Source organism: Stegodyphus dumicola, chromosome 7 (genome assembly GCF_044657685.1).
Source record: "Stegodyphus dumicola isolate Sdum_Otavi_A_Nest chromosome 7, ASM4465768v1".
Lineage (NCBI taxonomy): Eukaryota > Metazoa > Arthropoda > Arachnida > Araneae > Eresidae > Stegodyphus > Stegodyphus dumicola.
Window position 1 is genome coordinate 10,877,971 of NC_140774.1, and position 16,969 is coordinate 10,894,939.

At 29.9% G+C, this 16,969-nt stretch overlaps 1 protein-coding gene across 2 annotated transcripts in view; it reads left to right on the forward strand.

The window, feature by feature from the left end:
- The window catches only part of LOC118186948 (ornithine decarboxylase-like), a 31,903-nt gene extending 17,050 nt beyond the window's left edge, over positions 1–14,853 (forward strand). For both annotated transcript variants that reach the window (XM_035357127.2, XM_035357128.2), the window contains exons 2-12: positions 128–237; positions 3,972–4,139; positions 5,624–5,720; positions 5,828–5,904; positions 5,990–6,162; positions 7,644–7,778; positions 7,922–8,087; positions 9,360–9,510; positions 10,294–10,394; positions 11,873–12,084; positions 14,145–14,853. In XM_035357127.2, coding sequence (XP_035213018.2) covers positions 4,053–4,139; positions 5,624–5,720; positions 5,828–5,904; positions 5,990–6,162; positions 7,644–7,778; positions 7,922–8,087; positions 9,360–9,510; positions 10,294–10,394; positions 11,873–12,084; positions 14,145–14,304 — 1,359 coding nt within the window. In that variant the 5' untranslated portion in view covers positions 128–237; positions 3,972–4,052 and the 3' untranslated portion in view covers positions 14,305–14,853. The remainder of the gene's footprint in view (positions 1–127; positions 238–3,971; positions 4,140–5,623; positions 5,721–5,827; positions 5,905–5,989; positions 6,163–7,643; positions 7,779–7,921; positions 8,088–9,359; positions 9,511–10,293; positions 10,395–11,872; positions 12,085–14,144) is intronic.
- Positions 14,854–16,969: the final 2,116 nt, after the last annotated feature.

Below are 16,969 nucleotides of genomic sequence, written 5' to 3' on the forward strand. Positions count from 1 at the left end.
GCTGCAGTGAATAATTTATAAGTCTGTTTAACTGTTACTAACTTAACATTCATAAATCATATTTATCATTTTTAATGCTATATTACTGTAAAATATGCTTCTCTGACTTTCCTGTTTTGGTTTTTAGGGAAGGCTTGCCTTCACGTTCCCAGTAGTTTTCCTTCTAACATACGAGTGCGAGGGTGGTCCACCTTGGGATACCAGCTGACTAGACCTACGAAGCTGAGTGTTAGCCATGTAAGACACCAGCAAAAATTTTTGCACTTTGTGTCAAAAAGTTCCATAATTTATATTATAAATTATGTAAACTTATTGTGTATACATTTCAATATTTTACTGATATTTAGTTTTGGGATTATTAAAATGTGTTTTACTAGAAAAGGGCACATTGATCCAGAAATTGCTTACAAGTAATGTAGGTACTCTTCTGTTATTGGAACCGAATTAAAAAATGTATGTATGTATTCATGTGTTTATGCATGTAAGTGCGCATATGTGTTTTTATACACATACATACATATGTACCTACATATATATACATGAACACATACACCCATACGTGCATACATACATTTCTGAATCCGGTCCTGATAACAAAATAGTGATAAATTGCTATCACTTGAAATTTAAGTTGCAGATTATACTGTTAACAATGGCAAATTATTATAACTGTTATATCATTATACTGTTAACATTGCATTTCAATTGCAGACCATACTGTTTAAAAACAAGGTTGTTTGGTTAAAGATTGAGAGGATTTTCCCCAAACTGAGTGAATTTTTGTTGAATCTGTATTATTTTGCTTCTTTATTATGAAAAAGTTGTTGAAGCATTTGACCTTTCAGTAAAAATTACTTGCTGGGTGTAAGTTGCCAGTTTTGGCAACTTTTGTAAAAATATTACCAGCTTGTTATTTATTATAAGTCAGCAAACATTAATCAACATATCCAAAGAAAATACATTTTAGAAATTTAAAATACAACTTTTAATTATCAAACAAGAATTATATATGATGCAGGAAAATTAAAACTTGCCTTTTTCGAGAAAGCATTGTATAATTTATTGTACCTTTTTGTGTGTGTAGGCATTGTGTATTGTCCATAATCACAATTATCCAAGAGTGGTTGAATCTTCAATTTAATTCCAGTGAAACGTTTTACTGTCACGAAAATAAGAGGAAGTCTGTATTCCCCGTTTTGAAATAAACAGCTTTAAAAAATAATAATGATAAAGAAGATGGGACTGAGAAATATTTCATGATCTCATTGATTCGAGTTATTAAAAAAAATTGCTAGAATAATATCTAACAATGATAGTAAGGTACATTACTGCAAAAAAATCCTTATCTAACAGTGAAATTACCAGATTTGGTGTGTACATGATATTTAACTTTATTCAACTTTCCTGAATGTTCATGAACCTAACAAAGTAATTTTTTGTTTGGTATCCTGATTTTCGGTTATATATCATAAGAAATGAAATTGTCTACCATGTCTTAAAAGTTAAAAAACATTACAATCATTCACAAAAAGTGTGAGAATGGCATCACAATCAAATTTATGCACTGTAAAGTAATTCTCAAACAAAAATTTGTTGTGCATTTGGAAAACTTGCTCTTATCTTGCACCAGTGGCTTGGGAAACTGGCAGTAACTGGATTCAGTCACACCACTGTGGCCCATTGCTTGAAACCAAAGGCTTGCATCTAATAAATTGCTTCAGAAAATGATGACCATAATAACGCACCATTTTTTCATCGATATTCAGATGATATAAAAATACTGCATAAAAGTTTTATTTAGCTCATCCAAAATTGGGCATATTTTGTCTTATTCCCACTTATTACTGGTATATTTATATTGTTACCAAAATGTAGGTTTCTCTTTATTTCAGTGTAACAATTTTTTGTCATACATTTTCATACAATTCCAATATTTATGTCTTCTGACCAGTATATCTGCTGTTGAGGTAAAAAACAATATTCAGTTAACATTAAAAATCCCAAGAAATTTTTTGTCTCCAGAGAGAGTGTAAACTGGTGACTATTATTACTTTCCTGTACTGTATGTTTATATATATTAATATATTTTTACTAAATCATCTGTAAACAACATTTAAAAAACTTCTGCTGGTGGTTTACCTTTCGCTCTTTATATTTTACATTAATTGCATTTTCGATCTCTATGTCTAAACATGTTGAACAATGCATGTTTTCTATTCCACTTCGATATGAATTTTTTCCCTTTTTAAATTTCTTTTTCTTTGGGATCGTAGCCTGTTTATTAACACCTCCCTTCATGTTTTTCTAATGAACCTGGAATGTCAATTGCAATGATATTTTCCAGTACGTCATCTATATCTTCCAAATCGGAAACATCATCACCTGTATCCTAAATTGAAATCAGGAAAGGAATTGCAGGCAGTAAAAGTAACTAAAAATATATCATATGCAGAAGCAAGGAAATTGGTGACAGATACATTCAAATTAATAAGTGCACAAACAATAGTAGACATACCAAATAAACATCCAGTCCATAATGTAACGTAAGTGATTATTAAAGTTTTTATGAAATATGAAGCCATGTTTAGGCTATATCATGATGTTGAAGGGTGAAAAAAGTTTTCCAATTAGTGAATTTCCAAGTTAGAGTTGTTACTTTAGTAATAAAGGAAAGAAGTTGAGCATGGTGTCCGACAGTGAACTTTCCATTTGGACCATGTCTGCCTGTAGAGACCAACAGTATCAAAATTCAAAAATAAATTGATTAAACAAACAAAGTAGTAATTTCAATGAAATTTATTAAATCTCATATAAAAATATTTGATTTTATTAGTCTTTTTGCACTATAGGCACTTGTAAATGGCACAATATTTGGCTGATTGCTTTTTGAATCAAACTTGCTTTTTGAATCAAACCATTAATTTTGGTTGTTGGTTTCATTAACACTTATCCCGTTTAAACTTCATATATTACAAGATATTAATTTTTAGTAAATTTCAAATATCTAGTTCTTTAAAATTTTAAACACCTTTTTACATGACAAGTAAATGTACTAAGCCTCACATAAGATTTTTTTTTTTTATTTGGTGAGAGCATGTTGCATATCTATATTTGTTCAACAGAGGTTACTATATCATTTACTGCATCTCCCTTCAGAATCATTTGATTCCACTTTCGCTATTTGTTCTAGATAAATTTTTTCAGCCGTACGAGAACCAATAATATGCACATGAATTGCTATTAAAAAGGTTAAAAGTAGAAATTGGAGGAAAATGCTATTTTAGCCTTAGATGAGACCTACATATGTTTTTGCACATTAATGCAAAATAGTGAAAATCCAGGACTAAATTAGGATTAATTTGGAGCAGACTTCATGGTCATTGAATTTCATTTCCATTCAAATTTGGATCAATTTGGTACTGACTTCATGGTTCAGATTTATCATGAAGAGGAATTGAAACAAGACTATTTTGTAATCAGGATTTGACTGTCTTTTTTATATTTTCCTCCGTGAAGATTCTAATATCAAGAGTTATTCATTCCCTCAATCTTAACTGAGTAGACTATTATTTAAATTAGTACGTCATTAAGAAAATTTCAGTACATATTCAGATTTTTAACATGATGCATGTTCTGTGCCATCTTTTTTTAATGGTGCAAATTTATTATATTTATGAATAAGTAGTTTTAGTTTTTAAAGATTTCTACAAACCTTCTAAAATGTGATCTTTTGAAAACTTCAAATATTAGACCTTTTTCTGTTTTTTGATTTAAAAATGCATTCTATATAATAAAAGTTTTTCTCTTTAGTAACATATCATGCACATGCTTACCATGTAGTATTAAAAAGAGGTTGAAATTTTAAAAAAATTACATAGTTTTTGCTGTAATAATTTTGGATAAAAAGATAAGTTTGTAATATGTAATGTTTAACATTCCATTACATATTTTAAAAATTTTATTCACAACAGCTTTAAAGCATTTCCTGGAATCTTCCATTACTTTACTGCATTTTCTGTATCTTCTCAAGTGAATTTTCCTGTGTATTAAAAATGAAATCTCCTTTGGGAACCCCATCTGTCGAAATCGTCACCGACAAAAATGCCTTCGATGTAGTGACAGAAATTGTCAATCATACAGTAAGTATCCAGAGTTTTACTCATAAAATTTAAGGTAAATTTTGCATATGATTTAGTTGGAAATCTATTTTATGTAATTGTGAATATTAAATTTTTTCAGTTGAGATTTATAGAGGCCCATTGTTCTTTAATTTTTCATATAGTATGAAACTAAGCAGAAACTTGATTTTTTTTTTTGTTGGGGAGGGGGGAAATGAAATTAGACTAGTCATTTTGTTAATGAATTTTTGGAGTTTTTATCTACATACTATTTATTTTTGTGTTGATTCTCACAACTTGAAAATGTTTTTCAAAGGATAGTCATTGTATACATTGTTGGAATTACTTTCTCAAGTGCATCATTACTCTGAAGTGTATCATTACTCACTGTAACATTATCCTCATAATCTTATGGACTGTATAGTACTTTAAATTAGAAAGTTGATATACCTACAGTGTTTGGGAAACATGATGATCATGTCATGGCACCATATTGTATTGTGAGAGAATTTGTATCAGAAGTAAGGTATGGTACTTTCTTGTTAAAAGCCATGCCATATATTTTCAGTACCTTATTGGCACATGTTGGCTTTTCTCCCTCATGTGTTCAATACAAGGATTTCCCAAACTTTTTCTCTCTTCCATTTTTCCCTTCTTTTTTACTAAATTTATAGCTGCCAGTTCTCGCAGTGTAACCAGGAGACTCCAGGTTTTTCATCCTGTCTCTCGGTAGATCACTAAATATCTGGGTTTTTAATTTTTAGCCTTTACTAAGGAAAGCTTTTCATAGCAATAAATTGCTGTCAACAGGTTATATTCAAATAATCATAAATAAACTTAGCAAAATAGTAGCAAAAATTGCAGCTGCTACATGACATTTATCTCGAGGCAATGTTGCCAACTTGTGTTATCCATAGTTATTTGAAAAACATTTCTTATTTCTCCTCATCCATGTAGAAGAAGTATAGTAACTTGTTAAGGGTTTTAATTGTAGAATATAAAGTAGCATTACATGTTTTGAACAATGTGCTTAACCTTTTTATTTTGTTAGTCTAGAAATCATAAATATAATTTTAATACAAATAGGTACATTCAGTTTACAGAAAAAGTAAATTAAGCAATACTGAAAGAATAATTATCTTGTTTTAATCAAAGTTAGTTTCAATAAATGGTGTTTTTGTATAGGTAAAATAGTTGATTTGTTAATAAAATTAACTAGCAAGTGTTAGTGTATTCTTTTACAAGCACGTGCTGTAATCCTCGGTCATTCAGTTGCTTTGTAATAGGATTCAAATAAAATCATATCATAATGGTTAGTTTCTTAAAAAAATTCTGAAATATCATCAGATACATCCTATAATTGTTAAGCTATCAATGGAAATTTTTTTAATCCGAAAATTTTTTCCTCCTAGTGCAGTAATTCATTCTATATAGAATTATGTATCTGCTTCTGTGTATACATCAAATCATCTGACATTTATTTAATGTTTACTTTTTTCTTTTAGGATCAAGAGGAACCCTTCTTTGTGACAGATCTGGCAGATATTGTTTACAAATACAAACTCTGGAAACTAAAAATGCCTAGAATTGAGCCTTTTTATGGTAAGAATTTATTTGCTTTATGTATGTGTGTATGCATGTGATATTCTACTTGTCTGTCTCAAAACTTGTAGCTCATTCTGTATATTTACAAAATGTACCTTTTTCAGCTGTCAAATGCAATGAAGCTCCTGCAGTGCTTCATCTGCTGGCTGCCCTGGGTACTGGCTTTGATTGTGCTAGCAAAGTAAGTTTTCAGTATTTTGTTATTCTCAGCAGCAGTTATATTTCCTTCTGTCAAAATTAAATATCTAACATAATTTATATTGTAGGCTGAAATTGAAAGTGTTTTGAGTATTGGAGTAGAATCATCTCGAATCATTTACGCCAATCCTTGCAAAACTAGTGCTTATATCAAGTATGCAGCCAGTGTTGGTGTTGATCTGATGACATTCGATAATGAAATGGAGCTGCCTAAAGTTAAAGTTCGCCATCCAAATGCCAAGTAAGTTTTATATAAATATGTGAAGATATTATAGATTATGCTTAAAACGTCAGTTTTTCATTAAATAATGGCCTCAATATATTTAATAAAGGCAGTATATATAAGTTGTATAGGAAAATCCCTTTAACCTGAAAATTCTTCCGAATGGATAGAGCTACAGCTGTCTAGTGACTACGCCCGATCTGTTGCAAACAACAGCAGCACCTCCAGTGGTGAAATTTGGAAAGTGGGCATTGCAAAACGAAAGCAGATAGAGTAAAATTTGTAATTAAAAAATTTTAGAGCATCAGTTAATTAGTGTGAAATGAGATTTGGTTCATACGGATAAGATAAATTCTTGCCTAATACCCAAAGATGTCCGCAGTTAATGCGTTTTATTTTGTGTAAACATTTGAAAGAATAGCCATAGGTATTAAGAAATATGCACCTTTTTACTGCATAAAATACATGCTTATGTCAATACAGTTTGATAACATCACACACACACACAAAAAAAAAAAAAATGCAAAAGCAAACTGTCATACAGTGATATCAAGTTAATGTTACCATCTGCCATTGAGATTATGCTGTTTGTATGAAGCGAGAGCCAGTACTTTTTAAACGAAAATTTTAAATGCATTGGAAATTAAATTTTTGCAGACGTTACAACAGAGTACGATACAGCGATAAAATCTGCGATTGCGCATTGCTACATTTCCGAAATTTGAATATGCAGAGTAGAATCGTCTCGCAGCAATTGCAGACATTTTCGGGTATACAGGCGACAATTTATCTTATCCGTATAGACCAAATATCGTTTCATACTAATTAACTGATGCTTTAAATCTTTCTAATTGTAAATTTTGCTCTTTTTGATTTGCAATGCCTATCTTCCAAATTTCGCCACTAGGGGTATTGTTGTCGTTTGCATTAGGTCGGACATAATCTGTTTACTATACCGTTACCTCACTTGTGTAGGTTGCGTCAATTTTCAGGTTAAAATTTCCTATGCAGCTTGTATAATACATTTAAAATGTGAGATAATCTTAAGTTGTTTTGATAATAAGTTGATTTTTTTGGGGGGGGGGACAGTCTCTCTAGAAATTTTCCTATTTACTACTTTGTATTTAAGGTTTTTTCCTGAATGGGGACAGCAGCAATCTTTCTATTAGAGAACGTTTAATAATGTTCACAGAACATAGCCTTTGTAATTATATAATAATTTGGAAAATGGTAGAGTATTAGAATTTATATTAAAATATCCTGCTTTTATGTAATGATCAGATAGGTTAGTTATTCTTTTAGATTTAAGAGGCAAATTTTTAAGCTACTGAAGGATTTATCTAAGTCATTCTGATATTCATAAATGTTTGTTAAATGCTGTGAAATCTTTACTTGCAGTTAATAGAGAAAATTTCTTAATTCTAATATTAATGTGATATTTTGCAGCATTTTATTTTATTTATTTATTATTATTATTATTATTATTTTTTTTTTTTCAGACTAGTCATTCGTATTAGGGTGGATGACAGCAGCGCCATATGCCAATTAGGGCAAAAGTTTGGATGTAATATCGAGGAAGTTCCCCATCTTCTTGGAGTTGCAAAACAATTAGATCTGAATGTTGTAGGTGTAAGGTATGATGCCAAATATTACATTTTAATAAATTTTGTAAAAATCGGATTAAAATATGAAATTCAGTATCAGATGTCTTTAGTGTCAAGCTTGTATTTATGGACAGTTTTAGATAGCTACATTTTATTTTTGTTTGTTTTCTTAGTTTTCATGTTGGAAGTGGGTGCCAAGATGCATCAGCATATAGAACAGCAATTGCTTCTTGCAGACATGTGTTTGACATTGCAGCAGATATTGGGTATAATATGGAGCTTTTGGATATTGGTGGTGGCTTTCCTGGAACCAAAGGACCCTTTATTTCTTTTGAGGAAGTAAGTTTCACAATATTGATATGAAACGTTTGTGCTGTAAAACTTCTCCATTTGTAGGTAATAAAATTGTCATCATCAAAAGCTGAGTGTTCATATTTCAAACAAATCCTAAGTTGATCAAGGTGTAGATTTAAAAATATTTAATATTGTTACAAATTTTGTATTTAGATAGCTTAATGTTAGTAGAATTATAATTAAAATTTTTATTTCCTCTTACAATGAAACACAAGGCCTATTTTAAGAGAAAGCTATGCTGGAAAAGTAAAAATATTCGAGCACGTGCATTTAATAGACATCTCGTAATTTATATTGAAATTGAATAAATGCAATTAACTACTCCGTAAGCTTTAACTTGTAATTCTACGCTTTTGCTTTCGAGAAATAATGAGAAGTAAAGGAATTACTAGAATTCTCTTGTGGCCGATTGAAAGCTTTAAAAAGCCTGTGAGAAACATCTCAGCTCAGTTGTTTACTTAGCCTGCTATATTGTTGATCGGATTAGCTTTCTCTATGCTGTGGATTGTGTTCTACTTAATGTTTTAGTAGTTTAAAGTGTAACTACTGATTATATTGTGTAAAATTGTATGAATATCTTTGAGGAAAAATCCAGTGTTCTATTTCTTGTGATAAGAATAAATTTTATTTGCCTATTATTAAACTTGTGCATTCAATGTATTATGAACTGGTATGCATGCAACTTTTTATGCCATAGAATCTTTCATACTTACAATTCCTTAAAATTTTTAAAATAAAAATCCCATAATGTGAAATCATTTCAGTTGTCGATCGTTTTAGAAATAATGTAGAGTATATTGCAAGTATGTGTTATTTAAATGTAAGCTTCTTTTAATGTACACGAAAGGACGTTTTTCTTATATTCATAACCTTTTTTTTATTTATGCTTCAACATATTCCGGGGCCTCCTTTATTATGTTAAAAGGGGTTATTTTGAATCTTAATTTATTATTAAGGGGTTATTTTGAATCTTAATTTGTTTTTATAACATGGTATTTTAGATGGCTATCTCTTTAAACATCATGAGCATTTTCTTTTTAGTTGTAGATTATCATATGCAACGCATGTGTATTATTGATTATTGTATGAGGTTTCATTGATTTCTGGAGTTTAATAAGCAGCTTGCTTCTAATTTTATAAAGATTGCAAAATTAATGTTAGCTATTTCTTAGTTTCATTCTCTGTATATGCAGTATTAATTTCTTTGTGAGAATAATTCATGTCTTTATTATATATATATTTTTTTTCCTTTCTCAGATTTCTGCTGTTGTAAACCAAGCATTAGATGAGCATTTCCCACCAGAATGTGGCGTCAGGATCATTGCTGAGCCAGGTCGATACTTTGTTGCATCTGCCTTCACCTTGTGTACCAACATCATTGCAAAAAGAGAAGTTATCTCTGAAGAGAGTAAGTATTTCTGAAGCTATGCTTTTATTTTAAACTCTTAGTTCTTTAAATAAAGCTCTTTATTGATGAGATTAAGAAAGTCTAAAATTTGTGAAAATAATTGATATATTTTTATTCTGTAGCTTATTGTAAGCATTCTCCCCCTCCCTCCCTGTAATTTAGGAAGATACCCTTGTATGTATTTTTGTAATTATTTTAATCTGAGTAGAAAGGGTTTTGTTTAATTCTATTTATTTGATAATATAAAACTTTTCAGACTGCCAGAAATCAGAGTTTTAAGCATAGTTTGAAACCTAATATATCAAAATTTTTCAGTAAAAGTAAATCATGTACATTATTTTAGCAGTAATATGTGTGTTTTCATATCTAGTGGACTTCTTAACTGATTTTAAGTGATTAATTATAATTTAATGAGTTTCCATTTTCTTTATGGAAAATCAAATTGTAATAAGGCATTAGATATAAATATTCATACATTGTAGGGGAGGATCCTGACTTTTTTTAAGCTACAGGTATAGTTAAAGGAATACTGATTTGTAGCAGGCAAATTTTGAACTTCTGTTCGGGAGTAGGCAATGCATTAAAATAGTTTGTCATTCATTTAAATTAAGTCATTTCAATATTTTTTAAAGACTTAAACATCAGCTTGATGATATTTAAATCTAAATAATTACTGAAGCTTATTGAATTATACCATATTTTCATATTCTTTGATTTGTTTTAATTATAGATATCTAATGGGAAATATAATAAGGGATAATTTTTTTTTTTTTTTTTTTTTAGCTAATGAGCCTACCTGCATGTATTATGTGAATGATGGCGTGTATGGCTCTTTCAACTGCCTGATATTTGATCATGCTGAAGTCCAGCCTATTCCTCTAATTGTAAGTTTATCATACTTTTCAATGTATCATATGTAGTAAAGGTAAATATTTCTAGTTTATGCAAAATATATTATTCTATTTAGTCATAAGTATGTACAGTAGATATGAAATATGTACTTCTTTCTGAATACTTCCTATTACTTGCCACTCATGTGGCCAGCTGCTTAAAATATTATATAAAAGAAAAAATATATAATGATTTTAATGAGTCCAACTGCTAATTAAAAAAACAGATAAAGAGCTGCATTTATTGCTTTTCAAGTCTCTAATAAGCTGTGCAATAACAAAGATTAAATTTGAGAGAAAAACAAAATAATCTTATACTTTGCAGAATGGCAGCATACTGTCATGTGCAGGTTAAAAGCATTTTAATTTCAGGCTGTGTGCCACAACTTTTAAACCTTTGAGTTTCTTGATTAAATTTAAGACATCCTTACACTTTACTGAGTGGCAATAGATTTTTTAAATCACTGTGTTTATTAATCAAAAAGTCATTATATTTGCAGAAAATATGAAATTAATGCAAATTTAAAATTTTGGCTTTAAAGTGCACATGTTCAGATAGAGGACTAACATGCAGTCTCTCTCTCTCTGTATATGTTTTCGCATTTAATAATGCTTTCTCTATATATACACATTTTCCATTAATTAATAATATAGACTATTTGTATTTGTTTCCCTGTTATACCTGATTAGAGCATTGATTTAAGAATTTGAGCCTAATACGTAACATGCTTTCAAATTCATATAAAAATAAACTGAAGCATTTGCTGCATAGTAGTTATTGTAATTAACTTTATTGTGTACGTAACTTTCTTTCGAATGACACATCTTATGCTCAGTATTATTTGTTATAAAATGTCAAGAATAGACTGTATCTAATGTATATTTCAGGAAACATAAAAGCTACTCGGTTGATAAGCAAAAATTAACTTGATATGTCATGTTTAAGAAAATTATTTACTAGACATGTGAATGCTAGTAAACGTATCAGTATATTCTGCTATGCTCTAGATTGTACTCTTCCTCAAGTGCCTTTTGTGCACTTGTGTGTGTGTATATATATATATATTTCACATTTAATAATGTTTTCTCTCTATATACACATTTTCCATTGTTTAATAATATAGACTATTTGTATTTGTTTCCCCATTATACCTGATTTAGAGCATCGATTTAAGAATTTGAGCCTAATATGTAACATGCTTTCAACTTCATATTAAAAACAAACTGAAGCAAAGACTAAAAAAACTTTTGCTGATCAATTTAATAAAAATATATCGTGGTTTTATGTTTTATCTTTTGTTTCATGCACCTTTTGAAGACTAACCAAAATTTTCAAGTTAAAATATAAAAATTAGAGGTCTTCAGATGAGATGTGTATGGTTTTTAATGTGAAATTTTTTCCTTATTGTTTTATTTATAAAAAAAAATTACATACATTGCTGAAATTAACTGATTGTTTTGTGCCATTTTAGGATTCTGAAAATCGACCAATTAAGAAAAGCAGTCTGTGGGGACCGACTTGTGATAGTATGGATCGTATCTTGGAGACATGCCATTTGCCATTGATGAATGTTGGAGAATGGTTAATGTTTGAGAACATGGGTGCTTATACAATATGTGCAGCATCAACTTTCAATGGTTTCCAGAAGCCTGTCATGAAGTGCATCCTTCCTGTTCATGTCTTGTAAGTTATGGTTAAAAAAAAGTGCCCATTATTTTCCTTTAAATTTTAAGTTCTGTTACAGTCCCTTAACATATGGACCACTGTGGATGAGTGTACTCGCCATTAAATTTCTCCATTTCATGTCATGGACAAGTATGCTAGTCAATATCTATAGTAGCGGAACAATTTTTTGACACCAAATTAAAAAATTTAACAATGTAATAATTTTTTCAAGGAAACCAAAATCCTTTATTAGTTAAGTTTAAAAACTTGGTAGGCAACTGGTTAAAACATTTATACTTAGTGAAAACTTTGCATAAGTAAAATTACTTGGAGTTGGATTTTTAAGAAATTTTAATTTATGCTTTCTGATGCCTGCTAATGTTAGTCCTCAAGAAAAGATGTTGTATTAAAAAAGTGTTAAAATCATATTATAGAAAGAAAAAAAAAGCTGTTCTTTTGAGGTGTAGGTGAGCGATCATGAAAGCTCCAAGTGTCCAGAGGTGTAGTTGCCAGATGCTTTTGTGGTCGGTAACTTTTCAAGGATAACGCGAAGTTCACACACAACATTTGTTTATTATGATGATAATACACAATACTGTATGCATATTCAAGAGTGGGGCCATAGGATTTTAGCCCTTTCGTCGCTTCAAGATATGTGTCTGCTCACGATGAGTTACAAGGCCTAACAAACTCTTTTGGTGCGTCATCGCCACCTATAGTATTTCACTTCATATAATGAGGTTATATGTTTATTAGTACTTAGTACTTTTGTGTAATTTAAATATTAGCATTAAAAATTGATAACTTGGAATGGCCATGGAAAGTATTAACTTTTTAATAAAATATTTAAATAGCATTAAGTAGTAGCATGTTTCTAAGAAAAAGCCAAAATTATATTTTTGTTTAAAGTTGTATACATTTTTAAATGTAATCTAATTACTGTTAAAATATTGTTTTTAAGGTTTTTGTTAAATTTTGAATTAAAAGTTCTCCATATGTAAATTACTGGATATTATGGCCATGTTAAATCCATACTTTAAAGTATCAATTCAGGCAGAACAAGTCATCATATGTATATTGGCTATATTTAAAAGTAATGGAATTCTTAGATATTGAAAAAGCTGATTTTTTTTTTCCTGTCTTGTAAGTTGTTGTTATAATGCAACTTGTAATTAGGCTAGTGTGGTTTAAACATGAATTGTGATTAGGAGACATGCAATTTACAAAAGAAATTTTGTTTCTAATTATGTTGTTGATAAATAAATACTGATTTATATCTGGGAACACTGCTGCCTTATCCATGATGAACATTATTCACTGAAATGTTAATTAAAAGTTAATTACTAAATCAGTGGCTGTCAAATTTTGCCTCATATGCTTCATATTTTAGAATAGCTATAACACTAATATTCATTTCATTATCTTTAAATGTTTAAGCAGTCAGTTTAAAGTATGTAAAAGTAAAAATAATAATCATCATAATCGTAATATTCTGAAACAGAAGCGTAGTGTAGGAGGCGCTTTTCTTTCTTGACATGAATTTCCTCATTTTTAGAATTGTACATGAAACGTATTTCCAGAGGTAGTTTTCAAATCACTGTGGTAATATGAATGCACTTAATAATTTGAATCAGTTACTTTCTGAGAAGCTTAAATATTCTGCACAAGAAAATTTTATAAATATATAAAAATAAATAAATAAAATAAATAATGGAAGGAGACCAGAGTATTTGTTAAGGATTTTTATTCTCTAAGCTTGCAGTTTAACAATCTCTGCTCTTGCTCCTACTGACTTTAATTTGTCTTTTTAACTTTATTTATTAAACATCACTTTCTTCACACGCATGCCGTCTAAAATTCAAGATCTCAAATTTTTTAAAAAGCAGCCTATGTTTAAATATCATTTTTTAAAAAGCAGCCTATGTTTAAATATCCTATGTCAATTTTTTTCTATATTTCCTGAGTTCATCGTATGAATGTTCAGTTTATTTCATGAAATGATTTACAAAAATTTTTTTGTCTTTTTACTTTATTAAAAATTCATTTTCAGAAATAATGTTTTAATTTCTTTCTTATAGGACATACTTACAACAACTTCCAACTTGGTCCAATTTACTGGAAGCTTTTGGGGATGAAGTGCTTGATTTTTCCAATGCCAATATCAGCACTGATTGTGAGAACATCACCAATGGAAATGATATCTGTCTCTTGCCTCATCCAGAATCTGTGTCTGCCTGACTAGGCCCATGTTATTTTATACCTCTAGCTACCACCTTATCAAATACATATGCTAAATTGTTGACATCTTCTTAGCTTCCCATTGTTAAATTTACATTTTTTATGTGTCATGTTAAAAATTGCTCCATAAGTTTTTTGTTTCTGAATTATTTATTCAATGCTACATTTGGTGATATTTGTACATAAAGTTATCCTTTCTTTCATTTTTTTTTTTAATATTTCCCTACAGAGGTGGTAGCTCAAATTATATGGGGGCTTTACATTGTGTAGTTTTAAAGTTGTAGGTCTCTAGCCTGAGGTTTTTTAACATTCCATATTAACTTTCTAATTTTATTTTTAAAAGTGCTGGTTAGGGATTTATGGGAAAGAACATTTGGAAGTTTCCAGGAAATGTTTTTTTGACAAATGCGGCTGGCACAAAACTGCTTATTGTTTTTCAAAGAACTTGTACATTATTTAAATAAATTTTATGTGTATTTATAAAGCATCACACTTTGTTCTGTACTCTTAAATAAGCTGAATAAAGTATTTAAGGCTGTTGATGCAAAAGTTTTGTCTTTATTACTAACTAGACAGTGAGAACTGTGTAGTTATATTATCACATATCATATATATTAATATAATTATAAAGGAAGAATTGTTATTTCTGCTTCTGAATTGTATTAAAACAAAAAATTTCATGGAAATTCAATGCAAAAAAAAAAAAAAAAAGCAATACCATTTTTTTTAGTATGGCATTAAAGGACATAAATTGAAGTTGGCTGAAGATCAAAGTATACTTTTAATGTGAATTTCAATTTATTCAATAGGTATTGGTCACTTTCCTCTTTTTTGTTCAAAATTAGATTTTAATAATATTTTTAGTTTTTAATATGCTGAACAGTAGTAGGGTTTATTAATAAAGCATCTTGTAGCACTTTATGATTTTGATAAAATTTCAGAATTCTTTCTTGCTTGATTAACATATTACTGTTTCACTAGTAATATAATATACTAGTGAAAGAAAAACAAATTACATTAAAAGATCATCAAGAAGAGATTTAAGAGTATTAGAAATTTTCAGAGTTGATAGATATGTTAATGGAAATTACTAAAATTTGAAACAGATATTCAAATTTATTTAGCATGTAAAATTGTCATGTGCAGAAAATACGTTACATTTCATGAATGAAAATATTTTTGTCATACCAAGCACATAAAGTATTAAAATTGGCAGTTGGTTCTTTTTGCAATAATGTCACAGGATGTGCTCAGTGGGAGACGTGTGAAAATGCAGCATGTCAAGTCCACTGTGACTGTATGCAATAATATGAGGAATGTAGCCTAGTGTTGTGTTAAGGAAAGAAAAAAAAAAAAAAAATTGGAATGGTTAAACCACTGGTTCCATGACTAAATGGAGCATGATAAAGCTTTATTCAAGAGTGGCTTGGATTTAATTCAGTACATCCTCTGCTTGTCATCTGTGTCTAGCTCAATATTATGCAAGAACATAGTGATGATTTATGTTGATACTGATGGATATCTCAAATTTATAGTTTTTTCCCCTTCAGAATAGGTATTTCAAGTATGCTGCAGAAAAAGGCTCAAGTTCTCTAATTTACTAAAACTTTCCTATTTCCTCTGTGTAGGAAAGATGGCACATGTTATAATTTTAAATGATGAAGGGTTGTTATGACCTTTAAAATGGACAAGACACTAAAATTTCAATATTGGTCCTACAGCAATAACTGTGCAGCTCCACACTAAGAGAGCCAAGGGTGTCTTGCATTTCTTTCCCTGCCACCAAAGTAGTCAAAAGGATTTTCAGTTTGCCAATATTTGAAGTTCTTGCTATGTACAGGCACAATGAACTTTCAAGCATCCTTGTCCAGACTTGGTGCAGCAGCCTTTGTTACTAATTGTTATACTGATTAGGGCAGTGTAGTATTTGTATACTTTTTATTAATTTTAACAAGATTTCTTTATTGTTTTTTAGCAAGAATTATGCTTGCTTTAATGATTATCCCAATAATTGCAGTCTGTGGTCTTATTAACTGCGTATTTACATACATATGAATTCTAAAGTGTTCTTTCATTGAACTTCGGATTTTTAATTCTCTCTCATGCTAACCATAAAATGAAAGCACGCATTATCATGATGAAAGACAGTGTCTTGTTCACTTAGATTCGATTTTTGCTTTTAAACTGTCATTTGGGAATAGGATTTTTCTGAATTTATTGTCTGATTTGGTGGTAACAATTTATAATTCACTGTTCCTTTGTCGTCCAACCATTTGTAAAGCAGTTCCCCTTCTTATTAAAGGAGGTTCACTATGAGTTTACACCATGATCTTTTTATTCTGAAATTATTGTATAGTATCCACTTATGTAATTCTATCAATGACCCATCCAAAAAAAGTGGGAGCTTCATTTCTTTTCAGAAAGAATTGCATGGTGAAATTCGACCAAGCATATTCTGTTCTGTGAAAGTGTAGGGTACCTATACACAGTGCAAGATTTATGTATAAGGCTACACAAGCTATAGCGTAGGCCTCCCCCCCCAAATACCCTCTAAGTATCCAAACATTTTTAGCACTAACATATAATATCTGGTCTTATAAAAGGTCCCATATCGCAAATAGCTTAAGACAGCTATTCTCAACCTTTTCACTAACTCATACCATCT